Genomic DNA, 26,354 nt, shown 5'->3' with positions numbered 1-26,354 from the left:
CATTCTAGGGCCAAAGCAGAACCTCCTAGGTGGTTATGGTGGTCTAGGGCAGGGCTGTGCTCCAAGTGGGGTGGTGGCGACATTCAGATAACCTTTGGTTCAAAACTTGGGGGAAGCAGGCTGGTTATGGGGGCCAGGTGGGGGACACCAGTCACTGCGGGGGGGGGGCCTTTGGGAGGACTGGGAGATGCTTGGGCCTTCTGGGGCCTCAGCCTCAGTTCCATCCTGGCATGCATCTCAGCTGTTATCTTGGGCAGAGGAAAGAGTCATTTAATGAGCACCTGCTGTGTGCCATCCCTCACCTCGCTGTCCTTACAGTAGCCCCGTGAGGCAGGGGTTATAATCCAGGAGAGGTACTTGGTAAGTGCCCTTTAGTCAGCCATCTGCAGGGGCAGATTCAAACCTGGGCCCACTTGACTTCAGGACACTGTCCTTTCCTCTCTGTCCATCTGGTGGCCACCCATAGGTCCCAGGCCTGGCCTTTCTCACTGATTCCTTTGCCTCCCCTTCCTCCGCTTGGTGGCAGCAGTGAGCACAGACGACTCGGAGGAGCGCTTCTGCTCCAGGTGCCCTCCTGGGACTTTGCTTGCTTTGTTCCTTCGTCTTGTCCCATCAGCTCTTTGCAGCCACTTGGGTAGGTGGCAGCTTCAGATTACAGACGAAGAAGCTAAGGTGATGTGTCCTGTCCAAGGTCACACACTGAGGAGGGCCAGCCATGATGCAACCCTCCTTCACCCTGACCCACCTGGACCAACCTGACTACTTTATCCCCAGGGCCACTCCTGGTTCACCCAATGCTTCTGTGCAAATTAGAAAAAGGTACCCCTCTTAGGGCAAGGCAGCCCCCGGCACAGGGCTTGGCAGTGGCTTTTATGCAAAGAAAAAACATCCCTTTGCCTCTTGGCAACTTCAGACGCCCTGAAGCAGACACCCTGGTTCCTGCCACTGGGGGATATTCAGTCTTGTAGAATGAGACAATCAGATCACATCACATAACTGCACAAGATAAGGAAGTGACTAATTCTGCTCCCAGAGGGGACAGGAAGTCTTCATAGCAGAGGTGTCATCCAAACTAGGTTTTGAAGAATGTCCAGGAGTTCACCAGCTAGATAAGAGTTGGGGGAAGTCGAGGCAAAGGAACAGTGTGAGCAAAGGGATGGAGGGATGTCAACCAGCGTTGTTTGGGGGCCTAAGAAAAGTTATTTTGTCTGAAAAGTAAAGACAATGTGTAGGGGGGAGAAAGACTGTGGAGCAGGGGGATGGGGAGACTGGAAAGGACTCCTTGGTCTTCACCCGCCCCCCCCAATATGATTAGTCTGGGGGGAGGCAGGAGCCCTCTGGAGGTGAGGGGAAGAAGTGAGAGAACACTGTGAATTCAGGCAGTAGGGGCCACCAAGTGCCCTGCCCAGTTCAGTGCCACCTTCTTGCTGCCCCTCCAGGCTCCAGCCCCTCCACTCCCACCCCACAGTAACAGGCAGCGGGCTCTGCCTAACCGGCCAGGCTGAGCCCCCTGTTCAGTGGACCTAAGCGGTGGTGCCTAGCTTGCCCCTCCTCCTGGGGGTACTGCGGTGCCTTCCCCGAGCAGACAGGAGCTGTGCTCCTCCCCACAGAGGTGTGGTGTCTTCTTTCACCACCTGGGGCCAGATGATGGACTGGGCTTTGAGGATGAAATACCAGTTCCCAGAATGAAATACCCAGACGCCTGTGCTGTGTGGTGGGCCAAACTACATCCTGGATAGATTCTGTCCCAGATTCAATGCCGGTGGGGCCCAGGGTGAGAGTGACCCTGAGGTCACAGAGGGACAAGGTGCAGCTTGGACCTTGCTGGGTCTCTGTACTTCTCCCACAGCCCTGCCGTGCCTCTACTCACCTGCACCTGGAGTGGCTGCTGCCCCAGGAGGCTGCTCTGATGCTCCTCAGCTGAGGAGGAGCTGCCCTCCCGCCCCACAGCACTTGAGCCAGGCGGAGGTCAGCCTGACAGTGTTAACAGCCTCTGTGCCCCAAGTCCCAGCCCCTGGGTTTCTCCTTCACCTGGTCCCTACCTTGGGGCCCACCCTTATACCAAACCCTAACACGTCGTCACTGCTGAAACTGGCTCTACCCAAGAGGAGACAGGGACTCAGAGAAAAATCTTGCCCGCGGCCACAGAATCAATGGTACCAGGACAGGGGCCCATAGCCAGGCTCTGAGTTGGGGTCCTCTCGCAGCACAACACATCAGACCTGAAGCCAGTCCCACCTGCCCTGGTGCCTCCTCCGAGCAGTCTGCCTGGATGACTCCCACTCACAGTGACTGCTACCCATGACTTCTGTGTCATCCGGCTGGGAGATACAGGTATGAGTCATGGAGAATTTCCCTGAGCCTCAGTTTCCTTTTCTGTACAATCGGGGTGTTGGCGATCTCTGGGCTAAGGTGAGGACCTGCAGCTCTTAAGGCGGTACAGCGCTCAGCACCTGCCAGGTACACAGTAGTTGCTAATAAGTGTCAGCTGTACCTACCCTGATGATGAAGCTGGGGCCATCTTGAGTCCCAAAGCCAAAGTGGCAGCTTCTCCTTGTCCCTCCCTCCCTCCTTCCAGGGAGCCGGGTATCCTGTCCACCTCCCCAAGCCAGAGTCATCCCCAGAGAAGGAAAGGTCACTACAGTATCATTTATTACCAGAGACACCACAGGGCTGTCAGAACTCCAGGGCAGGAGCGGGGCAGAGGGGAAGGACTGTCACAGACAGACAACTGGGGACAGAGCTGTGCACCTGGCAGGAGCACCAGGGGCCCCATTAGAAGGAGGGAGAGGCTGAGGCCACTGGCGGTGGGTGGTGGTCCAGATGCTGTGGTCTGTCCATCAGAGGCCCCCAGCTGGGCCTCTCAGGGGTCCCCAGGCAGAGCTTGGAGGAAAGTTCCTGTGCACTCCCTCTAGAAACCTGGGAGGAAAGGGCATCCTTCCTGTGCACCCTTCAGTGCCAGCTGAGCTGACAGAGAAACGAGATGGGGACCTGCCCTGCCAACGTGGGGAGGGGGCTGGAAACGGAGGCTGGGGCAAGACCTTGGGTGGGATTCTGGCTTGGGTGGCCCTAGTGGCCTCTCTCAGCCCCTCTGAGCCTCAGTTTCTCCATCTGGAGAACACCCACAACGCGGGGGTGGGCTCCGCGGGCTTCCAGGAGGGGCAGTGGCAGGCGTCGCGAGGGACACTCAGCCGGCAGCCTCCACTCCCCCGCACTTCATGCTCAGGCCACCTGAGTGACTGGCGCGGTGGGGTACGGGGAGGAGGCGGGGCTAGGGAGTCCGGAGGGCGAGGAGGGTTGGGGGTCCCTCCCAGGCCGAGGTGGAAGTGGCTCCGTTGCTACGAGCGGCCTTAGCAACGCACCCATTCAGCGGAGACAAAGGCGCTGTCACTTGAGCGCAGAGGCGCCCCTGCGGCTCTCTTGTTCCCACTGACGCTGCGCCTGAGGGGGCGGGGGCGGGGGGGGGGTGCTGGGAGAGGGAGTGGGGGTGCCGCCTGCGGGGTGCCTGTGCCCTCCCGGCAGGCCTGCAGGGGGCGCCTCCAGCCCACTTTGCAGAAGGGGAAGCTGAGATTCTGAGGGATAGGGACACCTGCCAGGGGTGGAGGCCAGCTGGGAGCTGGGGGGGTCATAGAGACCTGGGTTCACATGTGCCCACACTTACACTCACGTGACTACCGTGCGCTGCAGTTTCCCCATCTGTGGGGATGGGGGCCTGACCCCAGCTCTGCCACTGACCCTGACTGGTCACAGCGCCTCCCTGTGCCTCAACTTTCCCTGTTGCACAATGGGAGGATGACAGCACTCCATTTCCCCAGGTTAGGATGAAAGGAGTCAGCAGATGCCCAGCTTTAGTTCAGAGCCCAGCCCCAGTAACAGCTCCATAAACAGGCCTCTTGCTCTGGCTGGAAAAAATCCGGTGGTTGGAGGCTGGGCAGCGCTGAGCCCACCCCTCATAGACTTGTCTCTGGTTTAAGACTGTGGGAACTCAGGCTTGGAGAGGCTGAAAGATGCCAGGGTGCCCGAGGCTCCCCTCGGGCCAGGCTGAGCTCCCCAGGCCCAGTCCTCTCCTTGAGCAGGGCGTAGGTGGCCCCAGCCTTGCCCCGCTACCCACAGGCCCCCATCACACCCATCAGCTGTCCAGCTGGGGAAGGCACTTGCTGCTCACCGGCTTTGGAAGGTCTCTCAGACCATCAGGTATCAGGACGGGGATCCTGAGAGGGGATGAGGCCGGGAAGCTGGCCTTGGGGTACCAGAGGGGGTGCGGGCACAGAATAAGACAAGCTCCTCACTCACTGCCCCTACCAGTAACACTGGCCTGGGAAGGGGTCCCCAGTTTATTCCCTAAGTGAGCCTCTCCCACGGAACACTGCATTTTCACTGACTACAAGGAGCAGAGTGAGAGGAAGAGCCCCTCAAATTTTGGAGGGTTGGGTGTGGTTGCTTCTCAAATCACTTCCATTCCAGTGCAGTGGGGCTGAGGGGGTGTCCAGGCACCAAGGGAGGAGGGGAACCCCTTGAGGTGGGAGCTATACCTGAAGCCTTGAATGCTGTCAGCTCCACGGCCTGAGGACAGAGGAGGTCTTTCAGGGGGTGGCCCCCCCTCCTTCTGCTCCCCTTGCCCTAGGGGCCCTCAGCTACCTTGGTGACGACTTCCTCCACCCCCAGTGGCCTTGGCATTCAGGTTCTGCCAGCAAGCAGTTAGCACATCCCAGCTGCTCCCAGAGCCCTTCAACCTGGTAACTGACGATGGGGGCCCCCTGGATCCCCAGGGGAAGCCCCCACCCCAGCCCCACCCTAGTCCCTGTGGTTTCCCCAACCCTGCCCGTCATGCTTGCCTAGCCCCTTGGCAGAGCCATGCCACCCCATCCCAGGCTCACCGGTCTCTCAGGATCTGCGATGGAGGAGAAGCTTGTGGGAATTCTGGGGCCATGGGTCCCTAGTGGGGGAAAAAGACTTGAGTGGTGAACTTGTAGGAGGCTGAGGCAGGAAGATCTCTCTCCACTCCCCTACCCTGGACAGGGATCTTATTACCAAAGGCCGTAAGAACCTACTCAAAGTTTACCTGATAGATCAGTGATGAAGAAACTAGGGCCCAGAAAGGCAGGGTAACTTGCCCAAGGGCACACAGCAGGTGAAGTAGGAGCTGGGATTTGAATTCCTAGCCTGACCTTGAAATTATTCAACTCATGTCCTAGTTGCGGGGCCTGGAACCTCACCCACCTACCTGCCTCAGGAGCCCCCCAAACCCCTCTGCACCGAGACCCAGGGAGGGTGACCCTGGGCAAGCCTGGCCTCTGGGATGGGCACCAGGGGCCCCTGTTCCCTGGTGATGGTGGTAGGAAAGGAGCCTTTTCTAAGCCATTCCCCCATTGCAGAATTCTCCAGGCCTCAGTCTCCTTGTCTTTCAGATGGGCTAACAGGACCTACCATTGCCTTCTTAGTGCTGAGGAGACTATGTCACCAGGTGGCGCTCGGACTGGAGGGCAGTGCGGCCTTACCTCTAAGAGCCAGGTGTCTTCCGGGTGAAGCCAAGACTACAGGGTTGTCCTGGGCCACCTCCCAGGGACCTGAGGGCCTAGGGTGGAATCCTGGGACCGCTGGACTGGAGCGAGCCTGACAGGAAAGGCCATTGGCACTGGGACCCCACCATGGGTGGTACCTCCCACTCCTTGGCCCCCGTGCCTACCCACCATGAATGTCTCTGCTGCCTTCTTCTCAGTCATCCTCTGCAGGGCACTCCGGACCTGGGGGGTGGGGTTGAGGTCAGGCCTGGGACCCTCCCCCAACCCCCACTGGCCCCAGAGCTCCCTGCAAGTAAGCCCTGCCCGCCCCCACCTCCATCCCACCCCCCAGCAGCTGGTGTCCCCTGACTTACCTCCCCGTTGTAGGCGGCATAGACCAGGAAGATGTACGGCCCCTGAGGACAGACCAGTGTGAGGCTGGGTGTTTGCCTGGAAGCCCCACCCCCTTACCCCCAACTGCCTGGTCTGCTGCGCTGCAGCAGAGGCACGCTCAGAGACATTCAGAAACACAGGCTGATGGACTCTGCCCTGTCCCCCAACCCGCAATGGGAAGGGGGCAGTTGTGGCATTCCAGGGCAGAGAGAACCAGGAGGGGCCTTGCCCCTCTGGACCGCATGCCTTCAGTCTCTGGCTACCGGCAGCCCCTCTGCCTTCTATCCCTCCGTGCCCCCCGCCCCAGATCTGCCCCATCCTCATAGCCTCTCCACGCTGCAACGGTGGGGACTGGGAGAGGGGACACCTTCTGAGGCTCCAAGGCTAAATCAGGTCCAGGGACAGCAGACTGTGATTGCATTCTGACTGTGCCTCTAACTGAGTGCCTCTCTGAGCCTCTATCTGGAAAGTGGGGATGAGGCCAGGACTTGCCTCCTGCTGTGGGTGAAGGACTCAGCACAGGGGCTGAGTTGTAGCTGGCTCCTCCTCCCCACACACGTGAGGACACGGGGGCCTGGCCACCTCAAAGCACCAACACACTTGGAGTGGCCCTTGACCCTCACAGCAGCTCCATGGTGGGGGGGGGGGTGGATTCATTCTCCCCACTTGATGGAGGGGGACCCTAGGGCCCGGGGTAAGGGACAGAGCATGAAGTTCTAGGCTGAAGTGTGGCCCAGCAGGTGGGCTCTGGAGCCTAGGACTTCCTTAGACTCCACTCCATTGCAAAAGACAACAGTCCCCCACTGAGGCTCAGATTGAAGGGCACAGCTGGGGGTACATGGGGTTCCTTGAGGCCTTCCAGCTTCCCAGGGCTGAGATCTGGAGCCCCAGAGCCTGACTGCTCCCCCTGGTTCCCAGGCACCAACTGGGTTGATACCAGCCCCAACCCAGCCCCTAAGACAGAACTTGGTGCCTCCTAGCCGCCCCCACCCAGCCTGTGCTCCCTCTGCAGCCCCCACAAGCCACCCCCATCCTGTCTCCTTTTACCCACTCCTCACACCTAAACAAATACATCTTTCCAAACTCTGACCTAGTCATACCAGCACCTGCCTAACGTCCTTCACGGCTCCCTAGTACTCCTGGGATGAAGACTGAGCTCATTACAACAGCTCTGGGGACCCTGCACAGTCTGGCTCCCATGTCCCCTCCTGTCCTGTTTCTCACCAGCTCCCCCTACCTATTTCTCTGTCCACTGATCCCCTATGCTCCCCTGACTTTCCCCTCTCTCCATGCAGTTTTCAGGTATTAGCTGAGAACCACTGCCTCCAGGAAGTACCCATTCTGCCTCTGCATACTGCCCCGACTGTCCCTTGGTCTGTCAGCCATACTGGGGTTGTGTGGCTTTGGTCCCTCAGGCTGAGACCTCCAAGGGTGGATTCTTTGATCCTGTTGCTCCGCTACACTCTCCAGTCTGCAGCCCAGCACGGGCACAGGGGAGGTGCTGGGAAAGTAAGTACACGCTGAATGACCGAATGAAACAAATTAGCTCTCTGCGCTCCTGACGTGTGCCAGGTTTTATGCTTTACCCTTTGCCAATATCTCAACAGAACCCACAACGATCCCATGAGGTGGAGAATATGACCATCTTTATACAGATGTAGAAACTGAGGCCTGTTTCAACTTATCCAGGCCTCCCAACAAGACCCTCGGGCAGGGTAAGTGAGGCTCTTCCACCACAAATCCTGGCACAGGGGGCCAGACAGAAACAAATCACCCCCAAGAGTGAATGAGCTTGGGGGGATTTCAGTCCCTCCAGCCCCAGGCCTGCTCCCTGGTCACCTTGGGCTGGCAGTGCCCAGCTTATGCCCAAGACAGAGGGAGTGAAGGATGGGGCTGGAGGTGGGGCAGGGAGAGAGAGAGGCACAGGGAGATGGCAGGTTTGATGGAAGAGAGAGAAGAGGCCAGGATTGGAGAGGGGAGTGTTGGGGAGGGACCCAGAGGACCCGCCCGACAGTCACAGGACCTGACAGTCATAGGAACATCAGAGTGGGCCCAGGTCTCATGCCTTCTGACCTCCCCCCACCCCGAAGACATCCTCTCCCCTCCTTTCACCAGATCTGAAGGTCTGAGGTTGGCTGTGAGTGGGCAAGAGAGGTCACACTCAGAGAGAGGGAGAGGCAGGGTAAGAGACCAAGAGGCAGGGGGTCTGAGCTCAACAGAAGGGGAGAGGTAGAGAGAAGCCCAGGAAGAGCAGGTGGGTCCATGCTAGAGGAGAAGGGGACAGGGAGCGGGGACTGTGACAGAGCCAGAGCCTGAGAGGCAGAGAAAGAATCTCAGGGAAAATTCAGAGACAGAGACGAAGAAACGAGACACTGAGAGAGGAAAGGATGAGAGGGAGGGAGAAAGGGCGGTGATGGTGGCTCTGACTCTGTGGCTGCAGCTCTGCTCACCTGAGGGCCACAGGCAGGGATGGAGCTGGAGTAGTTGCCATGGCAACGGGATGCTGCTTCCCTTGCCACTCTGGCAGGGTGGAGAGACCTAGGCAGGGTCTTTCTGCTAAGTGGGCTGAGCTGGATTCCAGCCCATGGAGCTCTGGGAAAGTGGGGCTTGGAAGAAGGGCTTCTCTGTGTCCATCTCTGTCCCCAACTGCTCAGGCCCCCCCCAGGTCTCTAGGAGATGTGCTGCTTTGAGAAGAGCGTTGGAAGCCCAGTTTTCCTTCATTCTCCAGGCCCCTCTCCGGGCACCATCTCCATCTTCCCCCAGCTGTCCCCTCTCTCCCAGTTCTTTCCTCTCTCCATTCCCACAGCTGCCTGGCAGAAGTGCTGCATCCCCAAGGCCCAGGGGGAGACGATACCATGGACCAGGACCCTGGAGACCAAACCCCTCGGCACCCCTCCCCGCTCCCTGCCTCATCCCTCCCTTAACACTTCACTCTCTGGTCTGCGGCATGTCTGCCTCGCTCCCACATGTCAGCTCCACAAAAACAGGGCATTGTGCAGCCTCCTTTGATGCTGTGTTCCTAGCATCTGGAACAATGCCTGGCCCCTAGTGGGCATTCAACAAATATTGCATGCATGAATGACTAACTGGGTGCTAGGTGCAGGCGCCCCTTGCGACCCCGGCTCCGCATTCCCACCCTCAGCCTCGGCAGCTCTTCCAGGAACAAGCCAGGCCTATCTGCGGTCAAAGCTGAATATTCCAATAGCTGAGAACCCAGGCTTGGACTCCGGCCCCAGCACCGCTCCTTCCTACTGTGAGGCTTTGGGCAAGTGACTTTATGGTGTCTTAATTTCCCCATTTGTAAGGCCTATTAAGAGATGTAATCCTGGTCCAGGGCTCAGAGTCCCCAGGGATCCTCAGCACTCCTTCTCTGAGGAAAGGATAGGAGGTCCCCAGGAGGCCCAGTTCTAGGGGCACATGGACCCTGGACAAAGTTTGCAGTTGATTTCCTAAGCTTGACTTTGGCCATCCCTGGACCATCCCACTTCTCAGCCCTGAGAGTGACCTGGGCTGGGCAGAGCTGGGAGGAGTCGGTGCAGATAACGTGGCAGGGCAGGGAGGGCCCTCCTTGTACCCACCTCCCTCTGAGCACTCAGCCCCCAGGCTGTGGCTGTCTGTGTCCAGGCCCAGGTCCCCCATAGATCTGCAAAATCCCTGAGGACAGGGACCTAGTCTGACCCATCTCTGGGGACAGGACGCAGGACCCGAAAGCACACAGGAAGGTTCCTGAAGTCCTACCGTTACTGCTTCATTTATGTGGATCATGTCCTCCCAACCAAAACCTTTTCTAAACTGCTGTCCTCGACAATGGAACAGCTCATGCTGCCTTGCGGTAGGCCACCCACAGACCCCAAGGGCAGAGGTCCCCGGTGCCCCACGCCCCAACCTCAGCTTCCTGTCGAGGCTTGACGGGGCTCTAGCACAGCCTGGGTTCTGGAACTTCTGTCGCACCCTGGAGTGTCAGGGTGCAAGGCATCCTATCAATCCATCCCCTTTCTGGGCCTCAGCTTCCCCAGCTGTCAAATGGGCTACAGAATTCTGCCTGATGTACTGTTCTTTGAGTCAAGGTTTTGTTCCCATTCTCCCCTTTGCCCCTCGCCCACCTTGACACGCTTCCCCTTTGCTGTTGGTGCCTCCCGTGACAAAGAGGACACTCCTTCCCCAGTCCCCTGACAAACCAGCCACGCCCTCTGAGCTCCAGTGCATGCCAGAGCCCTGGTCCCACATGGCCCGGGGCCCAGGGTACCTGGAAGGAATTGAGGCCCACGGCGGCGTAGGCCCAGGCAGGGCTGAGGTGCACCAGCACGCCGACCAGCCAGGTCAGGCCCAGGACAGGCAGCAGGACCAACACCGGCTTCACTGTGGCCCTGCGGGACAGCAGGCAGGGCAAGCAGGGCAAGCAGGGCTGAGGGCGGCCAGGGGACTCCCCACAGGGTTCTGGGGAGGAAGCATCTGGAAAGCGCCTGGAGAGGGTCCAGAGCTGCAGACCAGGGACTGCTTCTCAGGACATAGGTGTAGCTGGAACCTTTGGCTAGACTTGGCAGCCTCTTCTCAGTGACTCAGGTTGTCATGACCTAGGGGTAGGGACACTGGGGAGACAGGTCCCAGGCCCACACCTGACTCAAAAGAAAAGGGTGGCAGTTACCCAGAGGGAGGGCTGAGGCCTGGACAGGGGGTCCAGGTGACATGGAGTCTGGAAGGGCTTCCTCTTCCCTTTCCTCAGGGGCCCCTGGGGCTGCCTGGCTTTTCAGGGCCCTACTGGCTTGGGCTGCCTTGCCCCTGGCAGAGGATGGGCAGGGCAAAGGAAGGCCAGGGGGTGCCCCCTCCAGCAGGATATGGCCCTGGAGAGTGATGGGGGTTCTGAGCAGAGACTTAGATCCTCACCCTGAACCTGAACTTATGGGCCTGCCTGATCTGGGGGCTCCCCTACCTTGTCCCTATGTGCCATCAGTGCCTTCTGCAGATGGTGAGTCCCCAGGACAGTGGCAGGTGTCTAAACACCCCTCATACACACAGGCTTGATCACCATCCCCACAGACAACACGCATGGGCACACGCTTCCACGCGCCACATGCATGAGCCTGCGGGCACCCACAGCAGGGACACAGTGCACACAGGCTCACCTGCAGCCTTGCACCCATGAGCACCCACACACATACCCGGCCAGGACTCACACCTGCTCATGCCCAGCAAGTCTCACATCTGGCTCCCCCGTTTCCCCCTGCTCCCCCGAGCTGCGGCCTCACCACATCTGGATCCTGATCTGCTGCTGCAAGCAGGGCTGTGGGCTCAGCATGCGGGCCCGACGGCGGGCGCTGGACACAGTGACCATCACCACGCGGACCAGGATGCAGGTATTGGCCTGGAGACCTGGTGTCAGTGGGCGAAAGGGTCCCCCTCCCCCGACATGTCCCTCCCCTGCAGGGCCACCAGGCCTCCCCGCTCACAGTCAGCACGAAGAGCACGGGCCCCACAAATGCCCAGATGGTGTCTGTACGCACATTGAGCCAGCAGTGCCCCGTGGCCACGTAGTCATGGGGACACATGGCCAAGGTGATGGCCACGATGGCCACGGGCACGCCTAGGGGAAGAGGAAGTGACCTCAGGACCATGCCACTGATCCTGTCCTCTCTGGGACCCAGCCCCCGCCCAGGGCTGCAGCCCCCAGCTGTCCCAGGAGCAGGCGTAGAGGCAACATTTGGAGATCTGGGGAGTAGGATTGGGTGGGCCTGATACTTTTGGGATGGCAACTAGAGCCCTGAGTAGTTGGAGGAGCTGAGACTGAGTTGAGGCCTTAGAGTTGGGAATCAACAGAGGTGGAAACTGGCCATTTGCCTGGGAGTTCGCTGGTCGCGGATTAGGGAGCTGGCAGAGGTGGGTGTTGGGCTGTGTTAGGCGGCATTGGGTGTGGGGTGGTCGGTGTTGGACACAGCAGAGTTGAGGAGAACAGAGCAAAAATGGGGAGCTGAGGGCCTCACCCCAGCCTGTGGCGTAGTACAGCGTCAGCCTGGGGCCCGGGCGCATGCTCACCGCCACCACCTTGCTCCACAGCAGCAGCCCCTCCACCAGCATCCAGGAGAAGGCGGCCAAGAAGAGCAGGTGCATCACCGCAGTGATGGCCACACATGCCACCTGTGTGGGAGGGTGGGGGACCCCCACCGAGGCCAGTCATGGGTGCAGCCCACCCAGGGTCCCCTGCCCACCCCTGGCATTGTCAACCCAAAGCAGTATGAGTGGGAAAGGTTGCCAGGCAGCGCCCTGGGCCCAGCTCCACTGTTCAGGGCCTTTCGCCTCAGGGCCTTTCGCCTCAGGGCCTCGCTCCTCCCCAGAAATGGAGCCAAGTGAAGATGTGGGCAGCAACCCACAAAAGGCTGAAGGCGCTTTCCCAGGCCCCCTGAGCGCACAAGCCCACCTGCTGGCTGCCCACCTCGCTGGCCTCTGCCCACTCGCTGGCCATGAGGACGCCCTCGGCAGCGGCCAAGGAGAAGGTAAGGTTCTTGTGGATGGTGGCTCGCTCTGACTTGGGGACCCTGAACAGGCAGAGGAGGTGGTTAACCAGGAAACCACCACCAGCCCCCACCCTCTGTCAGCCCCAGCCCCACCCGCATCCTGGTGAACGGGCTACTCAAGAGCCTGCCTCACCCGGCCACCAGGAGGAGCAAGAAGGTGGTGGCGAGGGCACAGAAGGACACACCACAGCCCACGAATGAGAGCGTCCTCAGCAGTGACTCCTCCTCGGGGCCCCTCTGTGGAGGGACAGAGACCCCGGAGTACAGTAGCCTCATCACACTGACCTGATGAGCCCAGGCCTCACCTGCCCCCGCCCGGCTACTCCTAGGCTCCCCACGCTGCCTCCTCTTCTGCCAGAGGGACGAGGCCTGCACACAGTAGGCACTTAATAAGGGAGCATTTGCACGTCCTCTCCTGCTAGTTGTCCCTAAACTGGGACCCAGGTTTCACTGATTCCACAGCCACTAAGAGCACTAGATTGGAAGTGACTGACACCCACGGGGAGGCGATGGCTTGTGACAGCAACACTGAGGGGGTATATGGGGCTGGCACGGATTATTCATGGTGTGCCAAATGTCCATGCTCTGTTTTCACAGGAAAAACGTGTTAGGTAGCTTGTTTCTCTAGTGTGTTCCCCAACACACCGAGTGACCCCAGCATCCTGGGCTTGGACCCTGTCTTGCTCAATCTCTTGGCAAGTGACCACTCAGAGTCCCTGGCTGGCTCCAGCGAGCACACCTCTCTAGGCCCCCTCCTGGAATTTGGCTTTCCCCCCCCAAATCTGTAAATGATGGTGCCTGTCAGGGGCCTGTTTTGGTCACATCTCCTTTTACTTCTGATCTCATCTCGGCCATGGCTTTACCTACGGGCTCTTCATCTCCGGCTGAGACCCCGCCCACCCTGTCCACCAGACAGACCCAGCCCTCACAGCTCCCCACACATGGGACCCACCCAAAGCCGTGGCCCACCTGTGCCTCCTCAGAGGTGAGTCCCTCATCCCCCAGTGGCCCAGGCCACTCCCTCCTCAGCCCAGTCTCCCAGTCTCCCCACTTCTCCCTGGTCTCCCTCTCCGCTCTCCTAGGCCAGGCCCAAAACCCCCCACCCCACCCCAGCCTCACTCCCTGCACCAGCGGGCTCCCTCGTGGCAAATCTGACGCCTTCTTCACACTCCTCCACACCTGCTTTCTGCAACAGGCCCGAGATCCAAGCACGTGAGCCCGGCATTCCAGGCCTGCGTGGTCTGAGCCGTGTCCACCTTGCCCCCCACCCACCTCCATCCTGGTCCTCGCACTGGAAGCCCAGACACATCGCAGGTGCAGATTGTAACATGTCTGCTTTTTCTAGCCTCCTTGCCTCGCTCAGTCTGGCCCTCTGCTTGGAATGCCTTTCTGCTCCTGTTTATCCTTTAAAATTTAGTTCTGACCTCACCTTTCCCTGCTCTCCCGCCCCTCCCCAGCACTCACCTGGACGTCGTATACCTGCAACAGGACGGCAAAGTTGGTGCTGTGGTTGCAGAAGCAGGCGGTCGAGTCCTGATACAGGGCAGTCACGGAGCAGCCAGTGGTGGCCCAGGAGCCCCCCGAGTCTGGGCTTGGGGTGAGTACGGAACAGGGGGCTCTTGAGAAGGGCTGAACGTGGGGGTGGAGGTGGGGAGGCGGCAAGTACGGAAAAGCGTCTCCTCAAAGCCTAGGGTCCCTCTGTGCCCTGCCTCTAACCAGGTATGTGACCTTGGGCAAGTCACTGCCCCTGCTGGGTCTCAGTTCCCCATCTGTAAAATGTACTCACCATTCTCAGGAGGGTAGGAGGATGGGGCTGATACCAGTGATTACCACTGATTAATTGCGTTAATTACGGAACAACAGTAATTGATGTTCATTCCCTGATCTTGGATACATCAACTCTAACACCCATTCGACAGATGAGTCCCTTTCTACGTACCCCACAGCGTAGGTTCGCATACCTCCAATGACAGGGAGCTCACTACCTCCTGGGTAACAGCTCTCCTGCCTCAGCTTGTCCCCAGCTGAGTAGGGCCTGGAGCCACCCCCACAAGGAGGTTGGTGGTAGAGGCCCAAGACACACTTCAGTCCTACCTCATCCTCAGGCAAAATGGATTTTTTTTTAAGTGCCTTATTTAAAGAACTTGGAAATGGAAACTCACCTGATGCTGAAGTTCCAGAAAGCACAGACAGGCTCCACCAGCTTCTGAGGGAAAGCCTAAGGGCAGCCAGTAGGGACAGGGCAGGTGTGTGAGCGCACGTGGGCAGGTGTGTGAGCGCACGTGGGCAGGTGTGTGAGCGCACGTGGGCAGGTGTGTGAGCGCACGTGGGCAGGTGTGTGAGTGCATACGTGGGCAGGCGTGTGAGCACATGTGGGCAGGTGTGTGAGCGCATACGTGGGCAGGTGTGTGAGTGCACACGTGGGCAGGTGTGTGAGCACATGTGGGCAGGAAAGAGACCAGAGGACGCAGGGGTCATGCAGGCCTCCGTGTGTTTGAGGGACCGGGGGGTTGCCCAGCATGCGTCATGGTGCAGGGGCTGGAGCAAAACACCAGCAGGGAGGCCGGAGGAAGGTGAAGCCAGCAGATGTTCATGCCGACATTGTGGTTAATATAGAAATCCTGGGAACGAGCTAAATGTCCATCCTTTGGGGGTGATTCAATCACTGTAACTCTTCCCTCTAGGATGCTCTGTCTGGTAAGCACATACTAGTCTCTGCTGGTGGGGAAAGAGGTTGCCATATATTGTTTAGTACAGAAAAAAGATTCATGACCTTACATGTAGTAGGAGTGCATTTATAGTTGGAAAAAACAAGGTTCTATGTAATTGTGAAAACATCTACACAAAAGGTCTGGAATCACACACGCTGTTAACTTAACAATAGTTAGATCTCAGTCTGAATGTGTTATAATGCACAGATTTGTTCTTTTGTAATGATCAATGACAGCAATATAGACTTTAGAAGATGTCATCAAGCAGTAAGGGGACATCAGGTGGTACCAGTCCCAGGCCAGGCAGGGAGGTAGCCTGAGCCCAGGACTTGGGCTATTTGTCCCGACTGGGGAGGGTAACGGCAACGTCACCTCACTAGAATATGACACTTCATGTTTTGCAAAATACTTCCATGTCCTTTATTGTGACTGATCTTCATAGCAACCTGGTAGACAGTTACGTAATTTCAGATGAGGAAACAGCCTCAGAGAGGGGAATTAATCTGTTTGCGATCACACAGCAGAGAGCTGAGACTGGGTTGTGACTTGATCCACTCTATACTCTTTCTACCACTCTGTGATGATGCCTCTGGGAAACATTATTTCCTGGGTTGGCTGAATAATCATCACCTGTATTCATTCACTCATATTTTTCCTGGGTCTCAGGTACTATGTTAGATGCTGAGAACACAAAGAAAGACTGCTGTTCACTTTTTAAATGGATGATTGTTACACCACTGGTAGCAGTATCAGCGCAGATGTACACTCAAAAGTCAAAAACTGTTAGTATCCAGGAGCCCCACATCTGGCCATATGTCCCCAGGAGACGGTCACCAGAATCAAAATGTATTATAAGTGAGGATTTTCACAGGGTTAGGCAGGGTTAATCGTAATTTTAAAAAAATCTGCAGATACTGTGGACACGTGACTGGGAGGAGGTCACGTTCATTTTGGACCACCCCCTGGGAAGGCGGTGGTTCTGGACTTGGCCACAGTCAAGGCCTACAAATCTAGGATCAAACAGCAAGTGAGAAAGGACAGGATGGCAAAGGGGTATCTGTGACAGAGACCATGCAGAAAACACCTGCAGGGAAAATGAAAAACACAGATGTTTACTTGGCTCAGCTGAATGGGCTTTGATTTTGCAAAAGGAAAAAAAAAATATATATATATATAGTGTTATGTACCCAGAAAAAGGCTGAAGAGGAATATATGAAAAAGTTCACAGAAACTATAATAGGGTTTGTCTTCTTGATCCTTCTTCTGCATTTTCCAAATTTGCCATCATGAGCAATCCCTTACTTTTATTTATTTTTCATTTTAGTGTATTTTAAATCATAATTAATATATAAATACAATCTCAACAGTTAGTCCTTTGAAAATATAAACCAAATTGTTAAACTTCTAGCTAGAGCGATCTAAAAAGAAAAGGCAAACATCACTACAAACCATGCAGACGTTAATGGCTAATAAGTGAATGTTAGGAACAAGTTAAGGCTAGAAATTCAACAACCTAGATGAAATGAACAAATTCTTTAAAAGGCACAAATTACCAAAACCATCTCAAGAATAAATAAAACACCCTAAATAACCCTATATCAATTTAAGAAAGGGGCTCATACTTCTAAATCTTCTCACAAAGAAAACACCATGCCCAAAAGACTTCACTGGTCTTCACTGGCCTGTCAAACATTTAAGGAAGAAATAACACCAATCCTGCAAAACTCTTGCGGAAAACAGAGAGACTTCTTCCCAACTCATTGTATGAGATTAGCATTAATCTGATACCAAAACCAGAGGAAGACGTGTAAGAAAACTACAGAACACATTATTCATGAACATAAACACAGAAATCCTTAACAAATATTAACAAATTGAATCCAGCAATATATACAAAGAATAATACACTATAACCAAGTGAGGTTTATCTCAGGAATCCAAGGTTGGTTTCACATTTGAAAATCAATCAATGCAGTTTACTATATTAACTGAATAAAGGAATTAAGGAAGATCTAAGAATGCCCAATAAATGTAAAAACAATGCTCAAAATCATTTGTTTCAAGGAATTGCAACTTAGAACCACAGTGAGCTAACAATACAGAACCATCATAATGGACAATATAAAAATGGCAGTGAAGGATGTTAGCAAAGGTGTGGGACACTGGAACGCTCACACACTGCTGGTGGGAATGTGAGATGGTACAGCCACTTTGGAAAAGGCATTTGGACAGTCTCTTAGGAAGTTAATGTATACATACACTGATCGTACAACCCAGGAAGTCCACTTTTGGGTTTTCACCCAGCAGAAAGACATCATACGTCCACAAAAAAGACTTTATATGAGTGTTCACAGTCGATCTATTCATGATAGCCCAAACTGGAGACAACTCAAATCTCCGTCAGTAAGTAAATGGAGAAACAAATTATGGTCTACCCATCTAACGGAATTCTACTCAGCAGTAGCAAGGAGCAAACTATTAAAACAGACAACAATACAGATTCTCAAAAACACCACCTGAGCAAATGAAGCCAGACCACAGCACACGCTCTATGATTCCATTTATACTAAACTTTAGAAAAGACAGACATAATCTACAGTCACAGAAAGCAGAGCAGTGATTTCCTGGGTCAGAGTTGGGAAGGCTGCTGGGGAAGGGGCATGAAAAAGACTTTTGGGAAGGTGGGCAAGTTCTGTATGTTGATGGGGGTGGTGGTGCGTGAGTATACACACTGGTCAAAACCCATCAAGTCATACACTTCAGGTGGGTGCTTCAGCATACGCAGATTTAGATACTTCAATCAAATTGATTTTTAAGAAGTCTGGAGTGATATACAATAGACTGACAAGCTGTGGGGTGTGTGTCTGTGTCCAGGAATAGTGATTATGAGCAAGAGAGACTTTCGTTTTCCCTGGAATGCTCTGAAGTTTCAAAAGTGAGAAGGCGTTTGTGTATTACATACAATTAATTGAATGACATATCTTGGGGATCTTTCCATGTCAGTTTATAACAAAATACCTCATTCCTTGCATAACCTCAGCTGACTGTTCCCCTGTGTAACTCTACATGGCTTTTTAAGTAGTCCCCTTACTGATGGACATTTAGGTTATTTTTTTTTCTTTTAAGGTTATTTTTATGCTTATGAAGCAGGCTGCAGTGCAAGCCTCTGTACGTCTCCTTGCAGTTTTCGAGTCACGTAAGTGTGTGATGCATTACTTCCCCTCCTCCTCCCTCGAGGACAAGGGGATGGCCTGTGGATGTGTATTTTTCTTGAACAGTTTTGGATCTTGGTTGTCTGTGAACAGATATCGGGATGTGGGGGGCACCAAATCAGGATAACTACCAGGTGGCTGTTTCCCAGAAGCATCACTGAGTACCTGGTGTTGCAGGTGGAAGGCCACAGCCGTGCTGGCCTCCCCTGTCTCATCCCACACCTCAGAGGAGATGATGGCTGACCCCACCTGGGTACTTAGGAACCTGTTGGGAGAGAGGGAGCTTTAAGGGCACCAGCTGTCAGCGGGGGGAGAAGTCATGCATGGCTGGGGACATCTCATCTGGGCCCCTGTGTCCAAAGATACATCAGGAAAAATCCAGTGCTGGGAATTAGGGCACCTGGGTTCCATTCTTGCTGGTAACTTGAATAACTCCTGTTCCCTCCCTGAGATTCAGCACTGAAGCAGGAGCCCTGGTAGGAGCTGAGCTGCTTTCCCACCAGCACATCTTTGGCAGGCCCAGCAACTCGTGTGTGTGTCAGGGGTGAGAGTGTCTGGCTCTGGGCTGCCAAGGGCCGATTCACCCACCAGAACTGGGGCTTTGGGAGGGGATGGAGGCCTGGCCTTTCCTCAGGAGGGGATCCAGGCCCGCATCAGCCTACCCACCTCTGCATCCTGCTCGCCTCTTCAGAGCTGTCAGGAGTCTGGGGTTCTTGGCCAGGGGCCCCCTGGGTGTGCTGGAAGACACTGGAGCTGAACCAGCAGTGGATCACGGTGACTCCAGAGAGGCCTGGATGAAGGAGGAGGGGGCCCCGGACACACCCAGTGACTGAGCAAGCACCATGGGTTGGTCCCGAGGGAAATGCTCTGCCCACCCTACAGACAGGGAAACTGAGGCTTCCCGAAGATCACAGTTAATAAATGGTGGAGTCAGAATTCCAACCAGCCATAGCTGATGTGCTTAACCCACATCTCCAAAGCCCTTTGTCCCTTGTCCTCATCCTCCACCGCTGGGTGGCACCAAAGGAAAATGCATGGGGTTCAGGGAGGAGGCTAAGTGAACACCTACTACGTGGTAGGTGCTTTTAACCCCCTAACAACCCACAAGGCAAGTACTAATATGACTACGCGACAACCTCACATCGGGTGAGGAAAGAGTGCTGAAAGATGAGGAGGTGGCAACTGTAAGGGCCGAGGCTGGACCCAGACTCAGCAGGGCCCCACCACCTGACTCCCCCATGACCTGTCCCCATCTCTCACCTTTCTGGAGGAGCCGCCTCACTTCAACGGTGGGGATGCGGATGTGGCCCGGCCCCTCTGGATGCCCACCGGGCATTGTGAACACGATGCCCTCCGCATTGGCCTCTCTCAAGTGTAGATGCCACACGTCCAGGCCTGGGATCAAATGGGGCTGAGTGGCTGGGCCCTGAGAGGGAGCTCTTTCTGCTGAGCTGGCCCAGTGGCAGGCAGGGTCTGCTTCCTCTCTCCCTGCTGCACACCTAGGAGGCCACTATTGCTGCTCAGAGAGGTTCAGCAACTTGCCCCAGGTAAATCTGCCTTCTCCAAGTCTAAGGGGAGGGGGTGACTGAGAAGGGGGAGTCCCTAGGGGGCAGGACCTGAATATCAATGAGCCACTAGAAACCACCTGAAGGACCCAAGTTTTGCCTGAAGTTACACCGTAAGTGCTCCCCCACTCAATCTACAAACATTCACTGAGTGTGTACTTGGGTCTGGCCCTGAGATGCGGAAATGACTCAGAAATAGCCCTGGCACTCAGGGAGCTTCAAGAGGAATTATGTCATTACCACAAATGCAACAAAAGATATGTTCAAGACACTGGGGTAACAGAGGAGGGAGGAACTGACTGTCAGGAGAGAGTTAAAATTGGGGAAGGCTTCCTAGGGGTGTTGTTGCTCAAGCAGGGTTCTCAAGGATACACAGGAGTTTGCTAGGACGTCAAGAGAGAAAGAGCATTCAGGATGAAGGGGACAGCATGGGCAAAGGCAGGAAACAGAATGGAACATCTGATGGGTGAGGGGCAGACTCACCAGCGTGGCGGTGCTGGACGTGCATTCGCGGCCGCTCAGAGGTCAGCACAGTGCTCAGCAGGGGCGCCAGGCGCTGCACGCTTGCCACCAGGGCCATGGGTCCTCCAACCACCTGGGAGAAGGCCACATCTTAGCCCTCTCTCACATTCCACGCCCCTGCACTGCTGCCTTCCCTGGCTGCTGGGGTTAACACCATTCTTAATGATCGGTGCAGTGGCCTGCCTGTTCCAGAGCCTCAGTGGCTCCATAGGGCTTCCAGGATCAAGTCCTGGTTCCTCAGACTGGCATCTGAGGACCTGCCTGACCAGTCTTCCCTGACCGCTCCAACACTCTCCTAAACCACGTCGCCCTCTAGTCAAGCTGAGGGCCTCACAGGGCTCTGGGACTGCTGGCTGGTCATCTGCCAACCAGAGCACCCTTTGAAGGCAGGGCCATGCCTCCCCCTTCTTTGGTGTTACTTGGTGTTAAATCTGTAGCCGGTGCTTTAGTTTTAGGTTCCAAAAGGAAAACCATGTGAGGGGGTGAACACAGGGCGGGGAGGGGAGAACGTGCACTGATGGGACCCCTACTCTGTGCTGGGCAAGTCACCTGATTAACACCTACTCCCATCCATTGTCTAAGCATGGCAGGTGTGATCATCCCCATTTTCCAGACAAGAAAACTGAGGTTCAGAGTCCAGCTTTCCCCAGTCTGCCATGGTGCCTCAGATCCTCAGTGAAATGCGGGCTTACACCCCTCCCAGGATGGGGAGCACCACTTGAACGGGGGAACAGTCCACAGAACCAGGCTCCTGTGTTGTGCCATCCCTGCCCTAGCCCTAAGCCTGGGTTTTGGTTCTGTCCTCTGAGGTCACAGGGGACCATGTCTGCCCCTTCAGCACCAGAGCTTTTCAGCAATGTTCAGGACTCATTTTTCTCCCTTCTCTGGGCTGATCACTCCCAGGCCTACAGCCACTTCTGCCAGGATGAGATTTCCGACAGCCTCACCATCTGTCTCTTCTGTTCCACAGAGTAGCTGTTTGGTAGACAAGAAGGCTGAACACTCAGCATAGAGGACCTCCCACTTAAGGTGGTCAGTGGGTTGTTGGATATGGGGACACCCTTATTGACTAGTGGCTCTTAATTTTTAACTGTAGAAGCTGTTGTTCAAGAGCAATTGTATATGGAAGTTCAACTTATGAAACAGACAAAAGAGGAACTTCTCCTGATGGATGGAGAGATGGAGCCCAGAGGTGGGTGCTGACCCACCCATGGTGACATAAACTGGTGGCAAGGTTGGCCCAGATGGCTGCCCCACCCAGCCCTGCCAACCTCACCTTGCTGACTGACAGCCACGCACCAGCCAGCTGCTCCTCTAGGACCAGGCTGGCCACAGACAGGACGGCCCGGCCCAGCTGCTCCCAGGGCCCTGTCATGGGCTCTGGCTCCCACGCCCCGAGGGCTGTCACTCTTTTCAGGAACTGCACGACAGCCAGCAGCGCAGCTGGTCCCAGTGGAGCTGCCTCCTTTGCCAGGACTCTCTCCAGAATACTCAGGAAGCTGGAGGCCTCGGCCAGGGACAGGTCTCCGTGGGCTTCAGACAGAGGGTCAGGGAGGAGCTGTGGGCAGAGGGGCCGCTGACTGCTGGTCTGGCTGTCACAAGAGGACTCCCCATACTTGGCTTCTGCCACTCTTCTTTGTGGGTGCTGGTCTAACTAGTCACAAGTCCCCAGCTCTCAAAGGCTCAAAAATAGGGGGCATGAACAACCTTACTTCCTGCACACACATTAGGTGGGTGTCTCCTTTACCATTGACACTGAGGTGCAGGGAGGCCACCCAGAGTGCCAGACTCTCCAGCCGCCTGGGAGGGGGCTCACCACAATGGCCTTGGCTAAGGCATTGATGTGGCTGATAACATCCTGGCCAGGCCATGACTGGGCATCCTGCAGCCACCGGTAGGTCTCTGCAAAGGAGTGGATGTCAGACAGAGTCCTGGGCAATACCCTGCCCAGAGGTGCCCCATCCACCCCGTGCTGCTGAGGGAGGAAGAATATATTGATGTCTGTGTGTCTGGAGCCTTGGGTGTCCTAGATGAGGAAACTGAAGCACGGAATGGCAAAATCACCTGCTTGAGGTCACACAGCTGGGATTCACACCCCCAGGTCCTTTGGCCCTGTTGTCTGTGATCTAGACTCCATGGAGGCCTTGAGAGTCCAAGAAGATTCTAAATTCCCGGGGGGACTGTGCTAACTGCTCCCCCTTCAGCCTACACTGGTCTACACCCAGCGTCCACTTCAGCAGAGCCCAAGGCACAGCCAGATAGGGCGCACCTGTCTGGTAGCAGCAGAGGAATGGCAGTGGCTGCAGGCAGAGCAAAGAGCCCTCCGTGCGGGGTCCTGGGTCCCACGCAGGGCACTCCTCTGAGGGCACTGGCCAGGGTGGGAGGTATGTCGGGGACGCATCTTGGCTCCACATAGGTCCCCTTGACCCACAGCTGGGTAGGGCCTTGAAGGCGCCTGCACACCAGAAGGGGCGCCAGGATGCCTGGTCTGGGAGTTAGTGGGCTTACTTGGGAACCTGGGGGAGAAGCACTGAAGCCAGCACCGGGCAGGGCAAGGTGGCCAGGGAGCGAGCCCATTCAGGCCATTGGGACTGGGAGGAGGCCAAGTTACTGGAGGCCTGGAGAGGATGTGTCCAGAGTTGGGCGTGGCTCGGTTGGCAAGAGGTGGGCTGGGTCCAGCAGTCGGAAGGGAAACTGATGGGAGCCAGGGGGCTGGGGGTGGAGTCAAAAGGTGGGCGGTGCCTGGCAAGCAGGAGGATAGGCGGCGCGTACCCGGACAGAGGAGCCGCACCCGCACCGGCGGGAGCAGTGAGGGCGTGATGTCCAGGGCGCCCAGGTCCCAGCGGAAGAGCAGGCCGCCCGGGGGTGGCGCACAGGCCCGTGCCCGGTGCAGCTGCGTGGGGCTCAGCGCCCGGGCCCACAGGTGGAAGTCAGTGAGGTTGCCGCTGAAAGCGTCACGCGCTGAGAAGCCGCCGCCCAGAGAGTCCTGGTCCTGGCCCAGCACGAGGATGCCGCCAGGTGGCAGCGGGTGGCCCGCACCCAGCCCCCGCGCCCCGGCGCGCCGCCGCCCGTCGGCGAACAGCGCCCAGCGCCCGCCCAGCTGCTCCCATGTGGCGCACACGTGGTGCCAGCGGCCATCCGAGCGGAAGGCAGCGCGGAAGGGCGCGTGGTGCCCACGCACCACGAGCGCCGCGTGCACGGTGCCGCCTGGCTCGGCGAAGGCGCGCAGCTGCAGCGCGTTGGCCAGCGCGGGCACCGCGAGGGAGAAGAGAGCGGCGGTGTCTGGCGAGGCGGCGTCCCACTGCACGTGCACGCACGCCGTCAGCGCCCCCAGCGCCGGCACGGGCGTCCGCAGCCGCGCTGCCCTGTCCGCGGTCCTCTCGCCGAACATCAGCGCGTACGTGGTGCGCGCGCCTGCGGGGACACGCGGGTTGCAACCTCAGTTCCCCCAGCTGCGCACACCGTCCTGCCTCCGACGACCCTGTGGCGCAGCTGTAGGGCCCCTTCTGGGCTTCAGGTGCCTCCCTTCCTCGAGAAGGAAGAAAGGCAGGTTCCAGCGCCCGTGCTCAGAGTCAACCCTCTACTCTCAGTCCTAGACAAGGGAATTTGAGATGCGACATGCTCTTCTTCTTGGGCTCAGTCTGCAAGGACTGTCACGGTGGGTTCTCATCTCGAGGTAACCAAAACTTCTCCCCGCACACCTTCACCTCCCAGGCCCCAGAACACACTCACGCCTCTGTGGGGGTCTTTGCAGAGGGGCTTGTCTTTGGCCCACCCAGATGGGGTCGGGCAGCCGTCGCGCGAAGACCTCATCTGGGTGCTGCTGTGTTAGGTGGCCAAACCGCTGCTCGCAATACTCTTGGGCCTGCCACCAGCTCAGCCGCTGCCCTGGAAACTTGCACACCCCGCCTGTAGTCTCTACTACCTCTCCAGGGGCCACTGGAGCTGCAGAGCAAAAGGAGGGTCCGTGTGGGAGAGCAGTGTGTGGGCATCCGACCCTTGCGGCGTGAGTGGGGTGGGCAGGGCCAGGAACACAGGGCCTGGAGTCATGTGGGGATGGATGAACCATGGCTATGCTCTGTGACCTAGCAAGTTTTGTCCCCTTGCTGAGCCTGTTTTGTCATCTGTATAGTGGCAGGAATGAGATGGACATGAGTGAAACTTTCAGCCCAGGGCCTGGTATGGTGAAGCAAAACAAAATGGCATCTCTTCCTTTCTTTTGCATTTGAGGCCAGTGCAGCACATGGACCACGGGGTGGCTAAGCTGGAGGAAGGGGGAGCCTCTCAGGCATCCCTCATACCAACCTGTGACCCAAGGGTTCCTTGATTCACCTGGGGAGTTGGGAGGGGTCCCAGTGAGACTCCTTATCTGAGAGAGAAGAAGACAGGTGGTGTCTGAGTCATGTTCCTACCTTCATCTGTGCAGTTATTGATTGCCTACTGTGTGCTCCAGCAGAGTGCAGTGGAGGCTGCAGGCTCTGCAGGGTTCACCCAGAGTGTGGTCTTGGGCAGATCACTTCATTGCCCTGAGCCTGTTTCCTAGCACCCAACGGATGTTTTTATTCTATTTCTATGCCAAGGGCTTAGCGTGTGTGACCTCTGCCTCGACCTCGTGATGTGAGTTGGCCACTTGGAACCCTAGCAGCTTTGAGTCCTGCCTCCCAGAAGTTCAAGTACCGGGAGGGCCAGGAGGCAGTAGCACCAGAGGGCCATTCTGGATCCAGCAGGAGCAGGCGAGGAACAGCCAGGATCACGAGAATGGCCACCGTGGACTGAGGAAGGAAAAAAGCACAGGAAAGCAGCTCAGTGTCCTGCCTTGTGTTACTACCCACTCTGTCATTTTTCCCCTTGTTTGGCTCCTAGACCCCACTGGGCTGGAAGCCCAAGAAGGGATGGCCCACCCAGTGGGGATGACATTTACTTGCACAAAGGGATGGTCTCCAGGAGCCTCTTCCAGGATGCAGCTGGGAAACACTGTAGCCCTGGTGAGCTGGGGAGTGGGGAGGGGAGGGCAGCAGTCCACTGGCCAGAGAGGGGTGGAAACAAAATGCAGGTTCTCCTCCAGGGCAGGAGGGAGAGAGCTCTGGGCCCTGTAGGCTCCTCTGTGTTCTTTGGGCTTCTAGCCTGGCATTCAAGGCTCTGCTGAGCTCTCCGGCCTCACCAGTCCCACTATTCCCCCACGCAGCCACCTTTTCCCTTGATCCCCCAAGCTGCTGCATTTCCCCAGGCAGCATCCCTTCTCCAGACCTTTGGCGGTGCTGTCCGCCTTTCTAGACCAGCCTCCCACTCCCTCAGAGGCACCACCTACAAGATAAGCTTGCGGTCATTCCGTCCACCCAGCACTTACCACAGGCCCACCCCCGCCAGGCGCTGTAGTAAGCTGCGGAGACCCTCTTCGCAGGTGGTTTGGGGGTTGCTCTTTGCAGCCTAGGGGGCTTGAGGCCAGGAAGAGTCCTGGCCAGGCACAAATGGGTCTCAGAAAATACTGGAAGTGAAATAATGCCCCACTGCGTCTCACCAGCCACCTAGAAGTCTGGAGCCATCACATATGGTACTTCGTACCCTTTCCTCTCTCCCAGATAAAGCTTGTAAGCATGAAAATCAAACATGTCCCAGCACGGGAGGACACGGAGGTTTACACTTTTTGGACTCTGAAAAGCATCAATTTACTGTCACTTTCGCCTCTTTCAAACAGCACTTGCGTCCACCAGGGCCCCACACCCATCCCCTCGTCGGAGGGGAATTTTAAGAGCCTAGGCAAGGGCACACAGCATGGGCTCGGTAACTGCTGACCGCCCCACCCGTCTGTTCACGTCTGCCACTATTTGCCCCCACAGGCTCCTTGGCTCCCACCTTCCTTGCTCACCAAACACTCGTTGGCATTCAAGAGAGAGACGCGAAGTTTTGCAGCCGCTGAGCGATCGGTCTCCGCAAGGGGCCA

General features: G+C 56.6%; 1 protein-coding gene across 1 annotated transcript; it reads right to left on the bottom strand.

Moving 5' to 3' along the window:
* Window positions 1–2,663: 2,663 nt before the first annotated feature.
* On the bottom strand, window positions 2,664–25,126 carry ADGRD2 (adhesion G protein-coupled receptor D2). Its single transcript, XM_032479138.1, has 24 exons — window positions 25,072–25,126; window positions 24,715–24,777; window positions 24,146–24,358; window positions 23,186–23,827; window positions 22,683–22,781; window positions 22,230–22,315; window positions 21,690–21,971; window positions 20,375–20,486; window positions 18,993–19,116; window positions 18,458–18,591; window positions 14,375–14,380; window positions 13,868–13,989; window positions 12,537–12,640; window positions 12,322–12,424; window positions 11,873–12,026; window positions 11,342–11,475; window positions 11,141–11,256; window positions 10,141–10,261; window positions 5,876–5,917; window positions 5,691–5,744; window positions 5,499–5,613; window positions 4,878–4,936; window positions 4,533–4,563; window positions 2,664–2,919 (listed from the first exon to the last, which is right to left on the bottom strand). The coding sequence occupies exons 1-24, from the start codon at window positions 25,124–25,126 to the stop codon at window positions 2,912–2,914; spliced, it is 2,979 nt and encodes a 992-aa protein (XP_032335029.1). The 3' UTR covers window positions 2,664–2,911.
* Window positions 25,127–26,354: the final 1,228 nt, after the last annotated feature.

Source organism: Camelus ferus, chromosome 4, assembly GCF_009834535.1.
Source record: "Camelus ferus isolate YT-003-E chromosome 4, BCGSAC_Cfer_1.0, whole genome shotgun sequence".
NCBI classification, from domain to species: Eukaryota; Metazoa; Chordata; class Mammalia; order Artiodactyla; family Camelidae; genus Camelus; species Camelus ferus.
Note: the sequence above shows the minus strand (reverse complement) of the source record. Positions and strands in the feature narration are given on the sequence as shown.